The 21975-nt window shown below is 52.9% G+C and overlaps 5 protein-coding genes across 5 annotated transcripts; 2 read left to right on the top strand and 3 right to left on the bottom strand.

Moving 5' to 3' along the window:
• Nucleotides 1-1208: 1208 nt before the first annotated feature.
• Nucleotides 1209-1661, bottom strand: CPAR01_05111 (uncharacterized protein; the record flags this gene model as incomplete). The annotated part of the gene is made up of 1 exon (XM_060489390.1): nucleotides 1209-1661. A coding segment is annotated over one exon (453 nt), but the record flags the coding sequence as incomplete, so codon positions are not given.
• A 3616-nt stretch (nucleotides 1662-5277) lies between these two features.
• Nucleotides 5278-5673, bottom strand: CPAR01_05112 (uncharacterized protein; the record flags this gene model as incomplete). Its single annotated transcript, XM_060489391.1, has 1 exon — nucleotides 5278-5673. One exon carries the CDS (start codon nucleotides 5671-5673, stop codon nucleotides 5278-5280), a length of 396 nt encoding a protein of 131 aa, XP_060350857.1.
• Nucleotides 5674-8480: 2807 nt separating this feature from the next.
• CPAR01_05113 (uncharacterized protein) lies at nucleotides 8481-8769 on the top strand (the record flags this gene model as incomplete). The annotated part of the gene is made up of 2 exons (XM_060489392.1): nucleotides 8481-8685; nucleotides 8723-8769. Coding segments are annotated over 2 exons (252 nt in total), but the record flags the coding sequence as incomplete, so codon positions are not given.
• Nucleotides 8770-10757: 1988 nt separating this feature from the next.
• On the top strand, nucleotides 10758-13054 carry CPAR01_05114 (chromatin remodeling complex subunit; the record flags this gene model as incomplete). Its single annotated transcript, XM_060489393.1, has 3 exons — nucleotides 10758-10824; nucleotides 11071-11154; nucleotides 11286-13054. 3 exons carry the CDS (start codon nucleotides 10758-10760, stop codon nucleotides 13052-13054), a joined length of 1920 nt encoding a protein of 639 aa, XP_060350859.1.
• Nucleotides 13055-17887: 4833 nt separating this feature from the next.
• On the bottom strand, nucleotides 17888-19208 carry CPAR01_05115 (DNA polymerase epsilon subunit D; the record flags this gene model as incomplete). The annotated part of the gene is made up of 4 exons (XM_060489394.1): nucleotides 17888-18300; nucleotides 18440-18558; nucleotides 18681-18814; nucleotides 18885-19208. The coding sequence occupies 4 exons, from the start codon at nucleotides 19206-19208 to the stop codon at nucleotides 17888-17890; spliced, it is 990 nt and encodes a 329-aa protein (XP_060350860.1).
• Nucleotides 19209-21975: the final 2767 nt, after the last annotated feature.

Below are 21975 nucleotides of genomic sequence, written 5' to 3' on the forward strand. Positions count from 1 at the left end.
AGCAGTGGGCATGTACTCGACACCACCCATCCAGAGTGGGAACATGGCTATCCGTTCCCGAGACGAGGCCCAGACGCAAGGGCCATGAGCCGCTGTTGAGGCCGGGAAAGAAGAAAGCCAAGGGCAGCTCAGGATAGCTCAGGACAGCTCAAGATGTGTGACTGCCATCACCTACCCGCACCTCCCCTGGCAATATCCTCTGCCTCCACGGGCCCGTGTCTCCCTGTATTGTGTGCCCATACATCGTTGGAAGAGGTTATCCTGCCGAGGCTGATGCAGCAGAGGCAGCAGCAGAAGCAGCAGCTTCTCTGCACCACCAATCACCCATCCACCCATCCATATCCACTACCGGCAGCTTGTTGTGGACCACGATAACAACCTCTCGGTTGTTGCCGTGCATTTGGACTGGCACGGCTCGTTCGGGGAGAATAAATTGGTTGGAGGTGTGGAAACTCGCCCACCCATAGCCACAACCCTCTTCGTCCGTTGTTTCGTTTCTCTAAACCCTTTCATCGCCTTCTACTCTTGCAGCAGTATTGCAGGCACTGCTGCTTCCTAGCTTGCATCAAGTCATCCCAAAAGGACGGAAAGGGAGCAGCACCTCTGGTGTCTGCTGTACACCACCACGCCGGTCGTCCCCTCCATCACCATCAACCCCTGGTTAACTGCTCACAAGGCCGTGCCCTGCTCATGCTATGCGAAAGGAAACAGATGTCCATCCATCATGAGTGTGGGGTCTTTTTTGAACCCATGATTTCTTTCTTGGCTTGTGCGTCGGTCATGAACGTGACTTGTTGATCCAATCGCATACGGGGATTCGGGGTGAACCAACAGCCAAGGCGTTTCTACACAGTAGGCCATCCTTTCGTCGATGGCTCTCCCCTCCATCTTCGCAATCGCTGCCGCCAATGCCTTGCCCCATGCCTGTTCATTCCTTGTTGGAGGGCACAGGGCCATACTGTGCAGTAGCTGTATTGTATAGCTACGCAGTAAGCTCGATTCTTCACACCACCTTTCTCCGAGGCAGAAGATTCCCACGTACAGTCTGTCTCCTCCTCCCGAACAAGCATGTCTGATCCCATCACTCTTGATCTTTTGATTTGTCCAGCTTTGTTGTGCTGCCGGGGCACTGTCCAGTTGTTGAGTCATCTGGTTCGCAGTAGCGTCAGCATATCTTACCGTGGTCCCTCCGCTCCTTATCTGCACTCTCAGCCGCTGCCGAGGAGGACGCGTTGTAGAGGCGCGACACCCTGACGCGAGGTAACGACAAGCAAGAGCCTGGCCATCATGATCATTCGCGAAACAAGCGGGGAAATCTGGCCAAAGCCACGCGAGACCTCTGTGGTTGACCGGTCTTTTGCTTCCATTATGTCCGAGGCATCTCCGCCCTGCGGAAGTCGTCTCGGCGGAATCCTTCCTCGTTCTCGATTTCGATATGCACACATCCCAGCTTTGAGCCACCTCGGCTGAAACGCATCCACTCGTCGACAATTCTTGCTTGTCGACGTCAAGACTCGACCAAGGCCGCTGCAGAGACACGAGTAAGTGGAAGCTTCTTCACGACTAAGAAAAACGCTCTTTTTTGCGTCTTGCTTTCGAAGTTTGTCGTTGGGCAGAGGCCGAGACGAAGCTAGTGAAGCACCGTCTCCGCGCAAGTGCCATTTTGCGGTCTCGATAGCTATGGCGTCGTTGCTTTCCTTGACCGCTCTCTTCTCGGTTGTAAAAGTTCATTTCCATCGCCGCCTTTACGATGACGGGTTGGCAGTTGGTATCGAGTTTCAGCTGTGGCGCATACTGATATATAGACCAGGCTAGGGCCACAGGCCAGGAGCCAATGAGTGACGACGTTTGTCGATGTGTGAACGTCCGTGATGCCCGTCAGCGATGGAGACCCATGCAGCACTCCAAAGCATCTTTGAGCTGCCAGTCGCATGCTCCGCTGTCGCCTGATGAGGGACGATGCAAGTCCAGAGGCTTTTGTGGCCAATGCAAGATGTGCTTCTGCTCTGCCGTCCTGTCTTCTTGCACAACGGCTGTCCGAGCATATCATCTCCAAGGTCTCGGATCCGCGTAACTCCTCCGTAATGGCCATTGCGATTTGGACCGTCGGCAATCGCATTACATATGTGACTTTCCATAGGCAGATCCGTGACACTATGCTCACCTATCCGTACGCGGCCCTATAGCTGGTACTCGCTGCTTTCTGGTCTGCATAATTGTCGCCTGTGAGCTGAAACCTATCTGCTCTCTTCGAGACAGAATGACAGGTAGTAGAGCCCAATGATTTGGACGAGAGAACCCCGGAGGAGGGGAAGTGTGCAAAATCGCATTTCCTGTATGAATGGAAACCCCAGTCAAGCTCGAGCAAATCAGCACAGCCTGCTTGCTTGACTTGGCTGCAGTGTCTTGCATCGCCCTTGTCCTACCTAACCTTTTCGGTCAGCTAATCGCCGACGGTAGCATTTCACATCCCCCAACTTGCGACGATTTTGTTGAAGACTGACCATGTGATGGGTACACCGTCCTGACTGTGCTGTTTTTGTTGGCCCAGGTTTGGTTCGGACTCCTTGCTAGATAGACAGGACGCTTCAGCTCGACGAACACATTTGGCAGTTATTTCGTCCGCAATGCTTCCCCAGTGTCGAGATGATGACGAAATGTCTCTTGTCTAGCCAACTTAAGCGGCACCGGTCGCGCCTCTAAATGTGGCGCGTGATGTGATAAACGGGTCCATTATTGCTCATGTTATCGAAATGATTGCTAGCGGCTGGCATGCAGCATTTTACCAGGAAGCTCTAGACGAGAGGAAGCCGCGGGTAATGGAGGATAATAGGAGCTGCGGGCTGACCTCATCTGTGTCAGAGCCGTGTGCGACGACGCAACGATGGCCTCCTCAAGTCCGGCGCCTGCTTTGACGAAGGCGTCGTGTTGTAACATTGCCGTTGAGTTATGATTCGTACGCCGAAGTAGCTGCTGCAGCATCGCAATTATTCTTTCTGCTAGGGCCTTGAGTTCCTCTTCGACAGATCCGTAATGACCCTTTTACGCCCCTCGTAAGGTATCAATATGCAGAGTGAGGTTTGAGTCTAAATTAGTACCTCTTTTCGTCCGTGGCGATCAAGAGACAAGAGACACGAGTCGAGACCAGGGCCGCATGTCATCTTTGCTCGTGTAAGAATGCTCGGAGACGAGGCCGTCGTTTTGCAGAAGTCAGACGCCCCGTGAAAGGCACGACGTTCGGCTAGCAGGAGCACCTTGGCGGAGACCATCCTTGATCCCATCCGTTTCGCCCGCCTTCAACCGTATTGTGGACAGGGGTCGACGTCGATAGCGTGTGCGCCATTGCTGGGGTCCTAGTCGATGGTAAGTCAGAATGGCACGCAGACTGGAGCGATTGGCTGAACAGATTAATGGCGACAAGAACGGTGTCTGTGCGAGAAAAGAGGGCGGCGACGGGACTTGTCCATTGAGCGAGTCAGTGTCGGGAATTTTCCCGCCTCTACTCTTGAACCACTTTGTGCCCGACGGTCGACCTCACTCGACTGGCCGTCTGGCGTGTGTTCCGTACGGAGTACGGATACCGGATATCGAGATGCAGCGGAATGGCACTACCTTGCCTCGAGACTTGGTTGCCATATTGAAGGAATCGTTACAGCGGCCGGCTACTTCTGGTTTCGATTGCTCTTCATGTTACACAACCTTTGAGCCAAAAGTTGATAGACTCCTTTTGGGTTGACCAGCAAGTCGACAAGGCATCGTTAGACGCCTGTGTGTTGCGCGCCGTATACATCCCAGGCAAGGTTTCACGTCAAGGACAATTGACCCCATGGTTCCCTCGGCACATTGTTGCTGCTTCGAGAATAGCCTGGTGATGCTGAAAACTGCTGCTTTCGACCAGCGGGGCCAACCTAGAAGTAACGAGATCCTCGAAGTAGCTCCGAGGAGCTAAGGATGGTTGGTAGGAATCGCCGCTTTAATGTTTCTTGCAGTCTTTGGGACGAGGATCCAGAGTCGTCAAACTGAAGTCTTGCAAGTTGCAACTCCTCGTAAATATGTCGGAGGGAAACAGATGCATGGCGTAGTGCTACATTCCAAGTTGGGCTATCTGCATATAATGCGTCAGGAAGACACAGAATAACTATGCGCCCTGTTGTTTCGTAACTACTTTGTAGGGATGCTCCCTTTCTCCATGCGTGATTAATCGTATAATACTGAGGTGACAGCAGACTGCTCTTCTGGTGGCAAATGAGACTGTCTTGTTGACTGAAAATCCTCCATACTGTTAGTGAAGGGCCGCCCAGCCGCCTTCTGCACTGTTTCGAAGTTTGCCTACCGAAGCCAGCTACTGCTAACTTGGGCCGCATCACACGCCGTGGACCGACGCTTGGCCGAAGTTCATAGACGTTCGACGAGGAGTGAACATATACTGCTTTTGGAGACCTTGCCGAGGACCAGGAAACGACATCTTTGCCAGTGATAGTGCTTCACTCTTCTCGAATTGGCGGAAATGAAGCTGAGTCGAATCAGAGTATCAAGTCTGAGCCCATGCTTTGGGGCCTTAAAGCGGCCAGGAGACGCCGAAGGACGAAGAGAGGAGCTGACCCAAGGTTGTTCGGAAGGACGCTGATCGAGTCACCTTCTAAGCCGGACTAGCCGGAGAGAGTGCGGATAGAGCGGGCTGTTTCTGCTGTAAACTCCTCTGAAGCAGCAAACGATTCGCCCTGCTCGTTTGGAGCAGTGATTGCTACTTTGCTCGAACCTGAATGACTAGACTTCGTCCGACTTCTTGATCATGGACGTTGATGCCAGATGGCATGCTGAGCTGATGACTCCTCTATGCCCCACTCTAATTGCTGAGTACACATAGTGTGAAAGCGTGGGATCATGGATGTGAGGTTCGGGTGATGGCCGTGGTGGGCGTGGTTGTGGTAGTGAGATGGTGGGCAAGTGTGGCCGGCATGGGCTACCGCCAGGCCTCTTCTGGGGCTCAACGATGGGTAGTGATCGCTCCCGCACCTCATCTACGCAAGCCGGGGAGCCACTTCGCCGCAGCAATCCTGCCCGCTTTCTTTTCTAATGCAATCAGTCGCAGTGTCGCGAGACTGGGGCAGGGGGCAGCCCTCCGTGAGGAACCCCTGTCGATGCCTGGGACGGGCTAAGGGGGGTCTAGACGGGTCACCCACTCTGAGATATCAAGTATCAAGCAGCATCTGAACAGAAAGATTTTCGAATGAGGCAGGGTGGTCGGGCGTGAATGCCTGCTTGAATGCCAGGTCGCTATTCCATGGTTCTCTTCTGTATCCAGGCGTGATGCTCCGAGCGGGCCTCGGTGGGCGTTAACCAAGACTTTTGGTGTCGGATGAAGCCCTTTTGGACTTCTTGTGCAGTGAGCATCTCGCAAGGGTGATTAAACCAAGCTGTAGTTGCATGGTTTGATGCGTACATGCGAAACTCCAGAGATCCAGAGAAGCTAGACTCAGAGACAGTACTGCACATTGCCATATTCAAAGTCATATGGAGTGGAGAGCAGGAAGCGTAGCCTCCGAAATGTCTTTTGGCGGCAAAGCGACAAGAGGGCGAGGCCAATGTGATAACACCTAGAACAAAACTCGTCGTCTCATACGGGGTAGGTGTTGGATTATCGACAGGGCTTGGATAGCAAGGAAATACCATTCCAGGTAGGTGCTGAAGGTTTGGTCCAGTCAAGAGGCGTGGCTGGTTCCAAGACTTTGACCGAGTGTTTGGTGCTTTGCCTTCGGTTGGTGTCGTTGGCATTGACGACGGCTTTGCGCGATCTTGATCATAGGCAGTGGAAAATGGGCAGAGAAGCGGATCTCTCCTCCATACGGACGTAGCCTGGCAGATTAGTGCGAGTAGAGTGTGAGGAACAGGGCGCGCTTCTATCACGGACACAGATGAAAAATTGCTTCGTGAAGTAGTCCGAGCAAAGTCGACGATGTATCGTCCTGGACGGATACCAGACGGATACCATTTCGATGCTCAGTTGACGACAAATAGTCCAGTCAAGCGTTGAACGGTCGAAGGAGCGTGATCATACAACAAAGGAGGTTCTTTTGGGAGCAAGTATCGCAGACTCGGCATGAAGGGAATTCGTTGTAGATAGGTAGGCTCTCAATGCAGGTTGCCTCTCTGTAAGGAATTCTGAGATTGTGTAGGTGGGTTCTCGTAGGTAGTTTCCCGATATTCCATGACATACTCACGCCCCCCCCCCCCCCGCCCTCCCTTGGTAATAAGGCAGGCACCGCGGAAAGAGGTACTTTCTCGTCGTGGATCAGGTCGCGTAAAGCACAAAGGGTAGGTACTTCGTACATTCCCATGCTGCTAGTGAGGCAAGCACGTACTTCGGAGAGTGCGTTACATAAGCCACCTGCCTTCGATGCCCGCATATCATCATCTAGTTCTCCGTAGGTAATCTACAAATGCACCTTAGGCACCATGGCAGGCTTTCCCGTTCCTCGGCGCTGCTGCGCATTCTCCATCATGCAGGCGCGTGCAAAACGCGCTCACTTAATCGCTCTATTACTGCTTACCTTAGTTCGACCGGTCAGACAGATGCAGGCGCCAGCTAAGTGAGGTAAGATGCAGATGCGGATGATGGACGCTGAGAGATATCCATGGATCGGAACATGTACCTGGTCTAGTAGCCTTCTTTCCAACAGATTACGAATTTACGGGGACCGCGATTGAGAATAGCCATCGGGTAAGGTAGCTTACACGTCGGCGGAGTACCTAAGGTACCTTGACTTGGACTGGGTCAAGCGGCGTTGGGCTGTTTGCTATATTCCCAGGTATTCTGTTGTAGGTGGCTTTGGCGGCAGCGAAGAGTATCTACTGCGTACAGCCTCTTCTACACCGTTTGGTTCCATGTCCTGCCCTTCTCTTTTTTACTTGCCTGCCCGACCCCCCGTCTCAGATCCATAAGACCCCAGCTGAGCTGGACTCTTGTCTCCCATGTTGCCGACTGCGTTTACGCCGCTACGGAGGAGTACGAATGGAACACCTTACCTCGAACACGGACCGGCCGTCAAGCGAAGTGGACTGCCTATGGCGGCTACTAGTCCGGGCAGAGACGATGGGAACTCGCAACTCACAAGCCGCAAAGCAATAACTCGGTCAAACTAGCTACCAGCCCGAGGGCATGGAGAGGGGGGAAGGACAACGTAAACCAGCTTCCATTGTGTTTCTGCTCCATTGCTAGCGTTGGTGCTGGCGCTGGCGCTGATACTGGCGCTGCTGCTCGTGCTGATGCTGGTGCCGGTATTGGTGCATGGCATCCCTGTCGATTACTCCCTGGCATCATCGTCGTCCGTGCCCACGCGCCCAGATGGGCAGGCCCAGAGTTGGATGTGCTCCTCTTTTTCGAGCAGGCTGCATACTACTGCGTATTATCGAGCAGGGGTCGGAGAAAGTGGTCATGCTGATGAATGAACCGTTTTCCCGTTTCTCACCACGCAGCAAGCGGCACGCAGCACGCGGCACGCCTGCGCCTGCATCCATACCTTACCGTACGGAGGAGAACCCGTTTAGAGAAGCGTGTGATGACTACAATCTGCAACTTCAACTTTCAAGGCCGCTTGCTAAGTATATGTGTCTGAATAGTGAATAGTGTTTACTTCTCTACCGGTACTCTATTGTCAAGTCAAGCCTCTTTTCCAAGTTCTTACTGGATTCAGTACCTGCTTGGGTTCAAGTGCAGGTGCAATACATGTCAAAATGCAGAAACGCATTTACACCACACGCCCTTTGCCGACGTTCAAGTTACAACTTATCGATGAAGCTGTCTTGGATTTCTTGGCTGGCTTCTCGTAACCGTGAACTGGGGCACACCCCTGCCACCTTCAATTCTGTCCCGTTTTTCTTTTACCCACCTCACTTGCATGTCAATTTCTTCCTTGGCTGTGATGGAATCATCAGAGGAAGGAAGCAAAAGACTTTTTTTTTTCTTCTCCAGTCATTCCTTCCCTTCACTTTTCCACTGCCTTCCCAAATTCCCGTCGGAGCCTTCCTCGCGCAAGTCATTTGGCTTGTACATACGTAGTAGTATGTATTCTTGAACTAAACCCACCCCCGTTCTAATGTCAATCTTCACCCCACCCTTCCAATTCCCGCCGCACGCTGCCTCCCCGCTGGAAAATCCATTAAAGTGCGAAGCGTGGTGTGTTCTTCCATTGCTCGCCACACCCGAAAAACGCCGCCCGTCTGTCGCCGCCTTTCCTTCCTTCTGGGTCTCGGCAGCTTCTGTGCGTTCTTCGGTTTGGTGATTCTTTGGTGACTTCCATTTGAGACTTGTCGACGGAGTAAGGCAGGTAGGTGCCTTGGTCCATGTACGCTCCCTGTCACCGTCATCATACGCAGTAGGTAGGTAGCTATGCCAAATCCCAATCTCACGACTCTCAATTCTCTCCTCCCCCGGTACCTTAGCCTTCCCCTCCACGCCACACCCTCTACACGTTCCAGTTTACACACCCCCACCCCTCTCCTTCTCGCTCACCCACACCCCCAGCCAGAAAACTTGGAGACCTTGTCCCAGTCCAGTCCAATCCATTTCATTCCCAGCTTTCCCATCTTCCTTACGTCGCGTTGCGCCGGGACATCTGCGACTGACCTGCCTTCTGCACCTGCCGCCGCTCTTGCTAGTCGCTACCTCACTAAGGTGTAGGTCCAGTGCCTTACTATCCGTACTCCGTTCTGTTCGCTCTGCTGATACTCTCTCTGCGCATGCACCAGCCCATCCCAGCCCAGCTCTAGCATCGACCAAGCTCCAGCCCGCTTCCCACACCATCACCTCGCATCGCACCTGCTGATGCGACCTGCTTAGCTGCGCGTTATCCGACCTCATCCCTCCCGCCATTGGCGATTTACTAGACCCTCATTCTCCCGGTCGCGGGGTTCACCAGTTCCTTCTGTCACTGTCAGAGATACTACTCCGTACACACACACACACACACACACACACACACACAGGCGGCACACACACACACCAACACCAACACCAACTCCAGATCCAGCTCCAATACACAGACAGCTCTGAGCAAATTGGACAGCCCAGCCTTTCTCGGTCACTGCGATAATTGCAGATACACTCTATTACACGCTTCCCAAGACGCGTCCAGGACAAACCGAGGCAGGGCTACCTACACTCAGGACAAGAACGCCATCGGAAGATAGCCACGAGAAATCCACAAGGCTGCCTCACAAATTGTTATGCTGCGTACGAACAAATAATAGAGCGACAAAGCAGCCGACAGACGCTTCCTTTGCTTCTTAATAATCGCCGTTGATACCGACGCCCTCGCACCTCGCACCTCGCTCTCTTCAGCTTCCCACCATCCATCCTGTCGCATTCCATCGCATACCGTCGCGTCGCATAACCTCGCTCCGTGAACCCCTGGTCTACTTGTCTCCGAGACCCTGACCAGCATCTTGTCGCTGTCGCCGCCCCTGATATCGACGACATAATCGACAACTCCGACCCATCGTCATCGTACTTGGCCGACTCCGTTCGCCCACGAGATAATCCCCGTCGCTTCCAGGCTGCGAAACCCCCTCCATTCGCTGGGAGTCGCGTTTTCCTTCACCCACCCCTCTCTACCACAGACACACACTCCTCGCGCAAACCCTCCGCGGGGACAGGAGCACAGAAGTCGCCCAGAAGGGCATTCGGCTGCAAGTTGACAAGCGCAAGCATCCGACTAGGCCGCGCTACACCCAGAGGTACATCCAGCTCTGCCTGCTCTACTTTACTTCCTCTAAGTACCTCTCAGACTCTTCAGTCTGGCTGCCTGCTCAGGGAAGGGTACTTTGGCTTCACACCCCGACGGCACGATTCGACGAGGCACCTTCCATTCACCCTCCCCCTCCGTACCACGACCTTGCCGTTCTCATCAGGTCGCCCACTTCTCCCCGTCCATCCATCATCTGTCTATCCTATCCGTAATTACCATAGGTATACCTTACCACACGACGTCTTTGCGAACTCCAACCAACCATCCATCATCTTCCCTCCTTCACCATCGCACGCGCGCATCTCCACCGGCAACAGCCTTCAGATTCTGCGCCCACACTTATTCTTTGCGTCTCGCGGCCTTGTTCACGTAAACAAGGGCTCATCAACAGCTTCATTTCATACTATTCAGACGCCGCAAGACACACAGGCTTTACTTCTTGCCGCGTGGAAATCGAGAGGAGGAAAATTCAGCAAATCTTCGCCACACGCTTCTCCTCCTCACATCTTACAAAGCTGCTACACACAGGCCCTCTCGCCAAAGAACCTACCTACCCGTCACGCCCCGGGCCCCAAGGACACAGACCCTATCCCATACTCTATTGAGTTCTGCGGCTTGGTTGTACCGGCGCTGCAACTCAACTCTTGCATTTCCATCTAGAGTTCAGAGTTTCCTTAGCCATACGCCCCCATAACCCTCTTATTCCTGTCCTGCGGTACGGATTCAGAAGAGCGAACAAAAGGCAAGAAAAAGCTTCCATTTCGATTTCTTCTCAGGCCGCTTCCCCTGCCCGTCGTTACTCGACATACTTTTCCGCCAGGGACATTTCAGAACTTCGCGCCAACCATATGCACGCATAAGCCTGCCCTGCATCACCCAACGCACCCTCCCCAGACCCAGCGTCGCCTTCGCCCGCGACCCGGCCGGAAGGCAATCCAACTATATCAAGACACGTCTTTCGTTGTTCTGATCTTGTCCTGACGAATCTACCGGGAGACGTTTGCGCGCTCAATGTACTCCACTCAGCCGAACGGAGCTGATAGTGCGACAATCAACCCAGCTGCCCTCAACTCTCCTGGTATGTTGCTTATTTCACTATCCATCGCCCCCCTCCACAGTTTTAAGCCCCCCGCCTCCACCCAGCCTGCTCGCTAGCCGTCATCGCATTCCACTGCGAGGCCCTGGCCGGATTAGCAACCATTTCTCCATGCGCAACTACCACTTGCGCGCCCCCCCCCTTCGCCTGTTTGAGCCATGGCTATGACCTTTCTTACCACAATTGTCCTGCCATAACATTATGCTGACGGCTTTGATCATCGTATAGACCTGCTCAACGCAAGCACTCGCGGCATCAAAAGAAGCCGCTCCCCGGACAACTTCCAGGGAAATCCATCTGCAGGCATTGCCGGTATGTCCTTCCCATGCAGAATCTCACTTTTCCCCATCATGCTTGTACTGTTCACCAGTCGCGCGTGTAACCTCTTGCTTCCTTCCCCGCCGCGCGCAACGCGATACAAACTAACACTAGTATCTTTGTAGGTGACTCCAACCCGAGAAAACGTGGGAAGTCATCCAAGTCCAAATCATCTGGTGCCATTTCCGAGACTGCCGGTCAGGCCCCAGTAGCCAACATGCCTCAAAATATTCCACCACCGCAAACCCCCCAGAACCAGAGCGCGCCGCTGCCTGGGGGTCAAGCCGCCGTCAATTACGCGCCCGCGCAGGCCTCGCCTCCGCCCAAGACGACACCAACAAAGACTACCTTGAAAGCTCTCCCTACAGTGAGAGATCATACCACCGACCAGCTGAACCCCGCCGGCGACGAGTACCTCCCGAGAGAAATCGACGAGTTTGGAGAGAAGAAGGTGATGCCCAATGGCCAGTTGTTGGGCGGCCGCGAATACAGATGCCGAACTTTCTTAGTTCCCAACCGTGGGGATAAGCTTTTCATGCTGGCGACTGAATGCGCGAGGGTTTTGGGATACCGAGATTCCTACCTTCTTTTCAACAAGAATAGGTCGCTCTTCAAGATCATTGCCAGCCAACCCGAGAAGGACGACCTCGTCAGCCAGGAGATTCTGCCATTCTCTTACAGATCACGACAAATTGCCATTGTCACGGCCCGATCCATGTTCCGCCAGTTTGGAAGTCGCGTCATTGTCAACGGTAGAAGAGTTCGGGATGATTACTGGGAGACAAAGGCCCGTAAACAAGGATTCACAGAGGCCGACCCCGCTGGCGAAAAGCGTCCTGGAGCAGCCAAGGCCAGGGAAGCCGCAGCTGAGGCGCAGAACCAGGTCCTGCTGGGTGGCCCTCACGGTGAGATCGTCTACAGCAACACACCCAGCCAATTTCCCGGCGCCCCTCAACCCCAAATCGTCCAACCAGGTATGCTTGGAGCGCCAACCGGAACCACGACCAGAATGCCCGTGATAACACTAGGATCAGAGCTCAGTGACAACCGCCCTCGCGACTATAGCGGAATTCTCAAGGGAGGTCCACGTCAGGAAATTACCGGCCCGGCTTACCAGGATCAAACTCGACCTGCTCAGATTGGAGAAGTTCATGCCCAGGCCCATCACGCTGCCGAGTACAACCGGTCTCTTAACCAGCAACGGGAGATGCGAGGCGACTACCTCCAGGGTATTTGGAGAAGGCCGCATGAGCAGCCCCAGTCGACGAATCTTGTCCAAAATGTTGCCACCAGCGAAGCCGCCGTTCCTGCTACCCGTGCAACACAATCGCCGCACACCACGGCGAGCAATATGCCGTCGCAGTCAGGCATTGTGCCCAACCAAAGTCCTCAAATGATGATGACAGCCCCGCCGTACTCTCAATCGATCCATGCGCAGAATCCCATCAGCCAGGCTCCAATGAGAGGCATGGCTCAGCCATCTGCCCAAAAGAACAATAAGCCGACGACTTTGCCTGCAGCCGGGAGTGCGAGCAGCATGCCTCAGGGTGCCCAGGGCTATCACTACCCAGGGACTGGTCAAATGTGGCCCCAAACGCAGCAGGCTCCTCAACAACATAACTACTCTGGATATACGACACAGGGCCAGCAGCCGCATCAGCAGTCGCCGGCTCCCCAACTGCGACATGCAACCAGCGGCGTGCAGCCGGGTATGCAATTTTCGGGAATGCCAGGCATGGGCCAGAGTTACGGTGCCGCCGGCCAAGGGATCTACCCGACAGACCAAACCCCGCGTCAGTATATGCCCCAGCCGAACCAGGGATCTCCGGCCGTGACACAGGCCTGGTCCAACCAGCAAACGCCAGCCCAATGGTGGTCGAACCAACCTCAATGAGGACCGGAGAAGAGAGTCGAAACACGATGACCCCGTTCAAGTCGCAATTTCGCTTCTACAACAAACAGCGTTGTGCCAACTACACTTTTTTGTCCCTTTGATATATAGAGGCGGCGGTTACTCCCTGGCTTTCGCCGGTTTGGCAGCCTTGCTGCCCTTCTGAAGGATACCCAAGCATACAGTTCGGTGGAGGCTATGTGCTTTTGGGCTGCGGACCTGTCAGTCTTCGTACAGCATTTTGGCCGAGAAGGATGGATAGAGGAGTAGTGGGGAACCAGGAACACAGGGGCTCAGCTCCTTGGCGGAGGGAATGGTCTTTCACTGTAACGCGCCTCTATTCGTGGTTTAGTCAAAGTTTCTGGCATCTTAGGGAGGATGCATTGTTTCTTTTCTGTTGATCATTGTTGGATTCGATTCTCGCAGACTCATCATCACCCATGAACACCTTTTTTTCTGTTTCGACTGTTTTTGATTTCTTTCGCCGTTGGCACACGGGCACCTCCGACTTCAGTTTGATACCATCGCCGTCCTCCATCACCGATTCGCTTCGCTTCACGAGCTGTTTTAGTTAGTCCTTCTCATCCTCTCGAATACACGATACCACACGAATACCACGTCCACGCGTTCACATCGCCGCAAAACTGAATACACATCACTCAGCCACATTAGCTGCCGCGGCAATGTTAACGAATATGGCAGTATTGAGCCTCGTTACTCAGCAGCACCTGAGCTCATCGAATGAGGAAGGCGTGGCCGCGAGGCCATACACAGTGCCAGTTCTTTGGGATCCTTGAAGCCTGAGCTTTCATGCTCAAGACCAAGAGCATCTCTCACGTTGAAGGACACTTACGTTCTGGTGTGTTCTGATATCGATATGGCCCGTGAGGTATGACGGGGCCCTTCTCTGACAGGGAGTCAAGGTTATCACGAAAGCGAAGAACCATGAGGAGGACAAGTTACAATATGGTTTTAAGGTTTACCCACAATCCAGGGTGCACCCTTTTTACAAAGACAGCGAAAGCGCTTTGGGTCGTCCTTGGAGGGGGCACTTGACATGGGCGAGGACCCTTTCCAGTCTGCATGTCGGCGGTCAAATGATTTTGGCCTTGTTTTATCTTTGTGTCGGCCGATACGGCAGCATCGATGGAGTTGTATGTGTATTGCTCTTGGGTGAAACTCGATATTGGTCGTCGTGTTTTGGTTAACCAGGAACTCAGGAAGCGCCATGATCCGGCATCGGGGTGGGATTTGTTTCGTTTCTTCCGCGGCAAAGTGGCAGTGGCAGGGAGGCTTCTCTGGGATTGGATTGCATGAGGGCCGTGTCGATCGAACACCTGTGGCTCGTGTTTGGCTTTTGTTCGTCTGGGATCCTTTTTGCTTGTCCTTGTTTCTTGATTGTACAACTCGGTTGCACGACTGACGGGCGGGCGGGCGGTGCGGACAAGAGATGAGATGGGGGTGGCCGTTTGGAGACACATTTGGACATTTGGAGGATAGTGCTGCTTTCTGATTTTCTTCTCTTTAATGCAAATACGCTTTTTTCATTTTCCCTTTCAATATTCCGGCCCACGTATACTACCAACGTTACTGCCTAACCTGCGTCTGCAGTGCGCCTGTACCTTTGTTTCCCTTCTCTCTCTCGGCTCAGATGGGACAACTATTTAGAGCATGGACGAGGGTGACCGGTAACAGCGTGCCCCGGAGGATGCATGTGCCATCTGGTCGTGACTTTGAGTTTCTCCATGGTAGAAGGAAGGCTTCGTTATCGGGACGAAGACCGGCATGTTGTGAGACAAGGGTCTGTGTACTCTTCTTCAGTCCATTGACTCACTGCAGCGGGCAGGTTTTGGAAACCTGTGTCTGATCTTTCTGTCCCTAGGCGTACACCTCCCTCTCCCCCTCCTCCCCGACAAACAGATCATTGCCGCTTTACCGCCAGTATTCTGAGGTATGTGCTATGTAGGTAGGTAGGCCCCCCCTTCCACATCGCCTCTGTCGTCCGGGATCCACGGGAAGATAGTTCAAGGTGGTGAAAGAAGGTTGACTGGTGAATGTGATGTGGGATGTTTTGGGACATGTGGTCTAGTCTTCCTCTCTCTCTCCCTCTTTCTGAGTGTCCCTCTCACACGTGCCTTGAGGCAGAACAACCCTCCCCCTTTTCAACCCTCTCGGCCGAGGGAAGAGAGGACTAGAATCCGAAGCCGAAGGTCCTCTTTTTCGCCCTCTACTACCTCCTCCCTTCCCGTTTCCGTTATGAAGGATGAGTTTGCTTTGGGTAACTAGTTCGGACTCTTTTAATGAGGGGGGCCGGGGAGAGATGGAGGAGGAGTATTCAAGGAGGGGGAGGTAGGGGAGGGACAGGGTACCGAGGTGGTGTACACTGTTCTCCATGTGCTCTTACACTACGGTTACTCTCGTAACTCTTAACCTGTGGTTGGACGATTGATTCTTTGTCCATCAATTATTGTTGGTCGACTTTCTCAGACATTAGGAGGCGGATGAACTCCGTGTCTTTCGAATATTAATCTCAACAATGGTTTACAAGAGAGAAAGGGAAGGATACTTTTCTTGTGTACGGGGGTTTTGTAACTGCCGATCCAAGGTGCCGACAAGAACGGATTACATTTTCCATAACTCTCGCAACGGGGGAGAAAAAAGAAAAAGAAAGAAAAAACGCAAAAGAGCCTTGAGGTTTTGATAGAGTTCTCCCCTGGGTACTAGTCACAGGAGCGCCTTTTGGCGCATGCTCTGTTTGGGGGAGGTTAGGTGAAAAGTGTGACCGGAAAAGTGTGGGAAAGAATACGCGATGAAGAAAAAACCACCTGGGGAGAGAAGGGTAAGAGAGCAAGGGCGTATGGGAGGGTGTAATGAAAGTTGACGATACCGAAGATGCGGCTCCTTAGGCGGAGAACAAGGTTGGGGTTGGGGGGGGGGGGGAGCCGTTGGGAGAGAGGTGTGTAAAATGTGCGAATGCGCAGAGAAAGAGGCATGGCGAATGTGTAAAGAGAGAACCACGTCTTCGGGACTTTCGGGGGAGAATAAGATGATAATCGGAAGGGAAAGCCCGTTGGCGATGGATGTCTCATGGAAGCGCCGCGCCTTTTCTCGGATCCTTTGTGCGTCTGCCGTTTGAGAGTTGGCGACGAAAACGGTCGAGAGGGTGGGCTGAGGCCCAGAGATCCGGAGTGGAAAACTGAGGGGTGGGGTGCCGCTCGCGCGCGCGAGCTAGAGAGAGAGAGAGAGAGATGGGAGGATCTATGGTGAAGGGTGTTTGGTGGAAAGGTGGTGGCGTGTGGTGATTGATGGTAGTGGGGTGATGTTGGCGAGGATGAATTGCAACGGACTCAATGCGAGTCAGTGTGGCGGCAAGGCTGAAGATGAGATAACCGCCCGGCGAAAGCGGAAGCCTCGTCGGACCCGACGTGCCTTTCTACTATCGATCAGCCGCCTCCGAAGTTGCGATAGGTTCTACTATGTGACTACAAGTGCACGAAGGTTGTTTGCTCCTGCTTTCCGTTTCGTCTCGTCTTTGTGGTGAGGAGATATGGGGGTTCTTATTACCTTTCTAACTCCCCAACCCCCCGGTTTCTTCTCATGTGTAAAAGAGGAAGGATGGGCAATAGAATAGGACATGGGCAGCGATGACCAGGGGCGAGCCGGAGGAACTGTAGGGGATGAAAGAGGGCACCGTCCATCGAAACACCAAGTTAGGAAATGCTGAAGAAGGAATGGCGGAAAGGGCGGAAATAAAAGCAGGTCAAAACGGAAAAGATGGGATCAAATGGTCGCTTTGATTTAAAAGCAGTATTTCATGTTCGGGTGTCTGTGTATAAAAGAAGTGTATGTGTGATCCAAGCATCATAGAGGATGAGGGAAATGCGATATGGCGTTATTGTTTGCTTTTCTCGCATGTCATCCGAAGAGACGGAACATAGTGCCTTGAAGTTGAGTTAGGACTTAAATATTTTACAGTCGGCGTTTGCAACCCTCAATGTTTACTGACATTGACCATGGCGCGATCATGACGTTGATGTACGCTTTTCTTTTCGAGGCTGCTCAAAGGCGAATACGGTATACGGCTCGTACGTACGACATATCACCATGGAACCCCCCCAATTATAAACTTTGGTGTCAAATAGGTTCCATAATCTCTGAATATTAGCGTCGGCCTCTTCTGCCCTTGGTATCTTGTTGACATCATGACTTCCTCTCTACGCATATACTAGAGCCTTTATCATGTTAATGGTTGCTGTCGTAAAGAGCTTCCTGTGGGGGTGGCGTATACACGCGTTTAACTCTCGCTCTTCGTCATGGGATGAGGCTGAAGTCGTAACACCTGAGTGCTAATAGGGTGTACAGTCTTCTCACAGAAAGGATTATTGAACTGACGATGAGCCTACCGGCATGGAGGTTCGTAGATTAGTAGCAGACTCTTGAGAATGTAGTTTCCTTCCGGTACAGATGAACCGTGATCTAGGGGTTACTGAAAGGCGGATCTCCGAGGAAGGGGGCCGGGCCGCCGCGATATATCGTTCGCCAGCTCTTACGAAGAGGCTGAGAGTCCATGCCTAGCCGACACACTGCCGATACGAATGACAAAGGGGCACCAGCATCGCATTCTCTTACAGGCGTCTTTGCACCGAACTATGTGTACTATCAAAAGAATCATTCGCATTACTTTCCTTCCATGACCCAAAACCGGGGCCGAAGCTCCCTGTTGCAGCCCGTTCTTTTTTTTTTTTTGCCTTCATCACGCTAGGTAACCTCATGTCCTCCTCACCAATGTTCAAATTCTCTTCGTCAACCCCAAAATAGGAGATTTATCACGAGACTTTAGTCACTCTCGTCCCCGTCCAGCGCCTCATCGACGTCACTACCCTCGCCCTCCTTCGTCTCCAGCGCATCGTGCATCTCCTCACTACTGCCTTCCTCGTCCTCGTCATCATCCTCTTCTTCCTCTTCCTCGTCCGCCTCCTCGTCTTCCTCTTCCTCAGCCTCCTCCTCCGGCTCTGTCTCTGCGTCTTCGGCCTCTTCATCAACGGTCATGGCCGAGTCGTCTACACGGGCCTTCTTTGAGCGGGGGGCGGTGTCTGTGGATGCTGCAGTCATGACGCTATCGTCGAGGTTGGAGAGGAGGGATGCATCAGCTGATGCTGTGCCTGCTGCCCCGGCTGCGGCACCGCCCTTCTTGGCAGCTACCTTGTTGCGGTAATTTGTGCGTTTTGCGTTTTGGATTTGGGTATATTCTGAGACTCAAGTTAGTGGTCGTAACGTCTCTCATGGCGTACTTTAGATGAGCGAAATAGAGTAGCGATGTCCAGATTGACGATTTATTTGAAGGACACCCTCAGTGGTGACAAGGGCAACACGATAGGGCAAACTCACTAGCAAACTCCTGCTCCAAGGGCTCTCGCAGAAAACCGAACTCGATGTCATCCAGAGCCTTGAAGACGTCTTCAGCGCTGACAGTCTTTTTGCCGGCATTTGTTGTGATCTCATTGGCACTAGGAATCACAATATGAGTTAGCTTCATACATGCGAGACAAAGATGGACTCTGCTCCTGGACACCATTGCTGCCTGTTTGGACAAAGAATCTCATGGTGACTAAAGAGAGATTTGACGCACTGAGAAGCTAGGTAGTTGATGAACACCGTCGCGCTCTTGCCCATGGCTAAGACGGCATTGGCCTGAATCTGAGTCTGAGGCGGGAGGACACCCTTTGCCAGCCTGGTGATGATGGACTTGGGCAAGCTGAGATCCTACGGATTACGTTATAATTAGTCAAGCCCAGCACATTGTCGCCAGCATCACACGGATTTCTCCTCTTACCTCGATTGTGAGAGCATCTCTATCCGCCTTGGCCATCTTGTCATGCGTCTGACTCTCCTTCTTCTCCGTCGTCGCCGGCGTCGACCTTGCCGCAGCGGCGGCGGCGGCAGAGTCGGGCGTCGGCGCGGGCACACTGGACGGCGTCGCTGAGGAGGGCTTGGCCGCCGATGCTGACGACGGGGTGCCGGCGGCGTTGGCAGCGGTAGCGGGTGCCGCCGTGGCCTTGGCCGGCGTGGTGGAGGTGGAAGGTTCCTCGTCCATGACGATGAAGCGGGCGTTGGATACGTCGCTTCTCCGGCTCGCGTCGCTTTTGCGCGGAGGCATGATTTGTGAGAGCGAGTGAGAAGGTCGAGGGTCGAGAACTGAGTAAGGTAATGAGATAGCGGGTGCTAGGAGGGATTTATTGTGGGGAAAGACTGGGAGGAAATGGAGTTGTATCTGTACTCCATACACCACCCCTGGACCCTTTCTCTTAGCTTGATGGCCTCAAAAGCCTCGTCTTTCTCATGAATTCGCGTGGGTTCGATGAAGGAGTACCCGATCTCGTCCTTCCCTGGCCTCAAGAGCTGTTTATTTCACTGTATTTTGTCGGCCGTGAGTCGAGATGTTGAAGTTTTTCATGTGCAGGGAACATGCGATAAGCCCCTCGAGATGAGCCGTGGTTTGTCGAAGAACCAGGGGATACTTAAGCTTGCCAAGCTGCTGCAATAGGGCCAATTGAGTTATTGAGGTAGCCGAGCAGACCTTTTCACTGCCGCCAGATGAGGTGGAATCAAAACCCTTCGAGATTCGAGAGACGGTTCCCGAAGTGGTGGGCAGGACAACGAGTGGTTAAGGTGCGCTGTCGTCGTTGGTCAGCGCGTCTTGCGGTCTAGTGGACGCGACTGGACCCGCTTTTAGATGTGGACGCGTTAAGTGCATCTATCATTCTCTCATCTCATGGCTTCACTCACTCGCCGTTCTCATCTAACACTCTCGCTCATTACACTCACTCACTCATGACACTCAGTTTACTCACTCATTATTTCACTGCTCATTAATGTGAGCATGAATAACTCAGACTGTGGCTCCTGTGATACTCGGCCTTAGACATCATTTAACGCCTAGAAAGGTATTCGCCATGATCGGGCCCAATAGGGCCATCTAAGCTGAAGTAAACTGTTTATTGGCAACTGGCTTGAACCTTACAAACGTACCTACCTGGTAGTATGAGAAGAGACTAAACCCACGAACAAGCTCTTCACAAGGAATCCAATTTTGGAATTCTTCGATGGCAAGATAGCCAAGAAGAATGACCGATATCTTTACACAAATCCATCTACAACACTGACCTCGGCCTGCCAACATTGTTCGACGGAACTCAAGTCACATCACCACCCATCTCCATTACAACCATCAACGCACATCCCAATAGCAGCGGGATGGCAGGACATCTCGCATCTTCCCTGACCCTGCTATTCGCAGCTCACACTACACCTCCCGTAACCCCCGTCCCCGATTTGTCCTGCCCCAACTTACGAATCTAGAATCATTGCACACTCCCAAAGCTCGGAAATTCGCCTCCATACACCTCCCCCTGCTTCCCATGTTTCTCCCTTCTCCCCGCAAACATCCGAAATAAATCGTGAACCCGCAGATATGACACGACGAAGACGCGCGCACGCGGAGAAAAGTGTCCAGTCATCAGAAACCGAGGTGAACTACACCTAAAAAAAAAACGTCATGACAGGTGTCAGAAGACTCGAAAGGGAAAAAAAATATGTGAAAAGTAAGAAACATCCGAGGGATGAGGAGTCTATCTCCATTCAGCTGCCCCCGATAGCTCCGAAGATGGACAGCTTTCCTTTTCCCCGAACGAATGAAATTCACATCACGACGAAGGGAATAATACAAACCAAGCAAAGAAGATGGAATGAAAGAACTGTACGGTCGCGAGTATAAGTATACCAACTCGCTCTGGGTAATGATGAACCGACAAATACACACGACACGCCGCAGCCCTCTTCACGAACTTCCATCCGATTCCTTCAAGTCGATAGTGGCATTCACCAACCAAAAGTTGTGACAATCAAATATGACGCACAGAAGCATCTCAGGTGTCTGTATCTAAATGCGAAGACACCACTCAAAAGTCAAAGACGAATCCTTCACCTCATCACCTCATAGCCCCCACACCCACGACCGGACATCTTCCCCGCCCTTCTTCCAGACTTCCTCCCGTCGGTTCGCGTTCGTCCCCGATGTGCCAATTTTGTGTTGCAACACCCACGCCGGCGCCGCGGCGGGGAAGGAGAAGAAAAAAGAGCATTCGCGTTTCACCTGTCCCGCCTGCCATCGTGCCCGTCATCCTGGGATGGCAGGTGTCGCAATGTGGTCAGCGCCGTGGTAGGGGAGGGGAGAGGGGGGCACGGCGAGCAAGAACGGAAAACCATGAACACGACACCAGAGTGTCATCGAAACCTTGGCCACGAAATCTTGCTTTTCTTTTTCCCCTCCCCTCCCCTTCCCTCCCGCCCGTCAGTCAGTCAAGTCCCGGCACCTATTTGTGTTGAAAGGTCTCCTTCTCTTCTTTCAGATTGCTGAGGTGGGAGTACCTAGTACCACCTCTCACCCCCATGCTCCTTGTTCCGCGTTTCACCAGCGATTCTTGGGAACTTTTGGGTCTTGTCAGCAGCGTGGCCGACGTCGATGTGAGGGTTGCCGCCTAAAGATGGGATGGTGAGCAGAGCAACCGCGCTCTGCTCTATCGTTCGCGCACGCAAAAAGCTTCCGTTCTAACATTGTGACAACCTCTTCCTTGTGGCCTCTCAGAGTAGTCGGCGCCATTGAAGCCACGACTTCATATTGCCACCGGCGCGGTTCACCTCGGGTTCATATACATCGCGCAAATCACGTTGAGATCTAGACCGTGGAACTTTGGTATATGGCTTGTATTTGAATTTGTTTCGGGGCTAAGTTTAGTTGCCCGGCGAAGTATTTAGAGACTTAAATATAGAAAATGGACTGCGTTGCAGCTTCAAGTAGACCGTTTGTCATGTGGGTATATCCATCACCATTCCGTCATGAGTGACTCCAATGAGCCACCATTAAA

This window comes from Colletotrichum paranaense (genome assembly GCF_030867605.1).
Source record: "Colletotrichum paranaense strain IMI 384185 chromosome Unknown Scaffold_4.1, whole genome shotgun sequence".
Taxonomy (NCBI): Eukaryota; Fungi; Ascomycota; class Sordariomycetes; order Glomerellales; family Glomerellaceae; genus Colletotrichum; species Colletotrichum paranaense.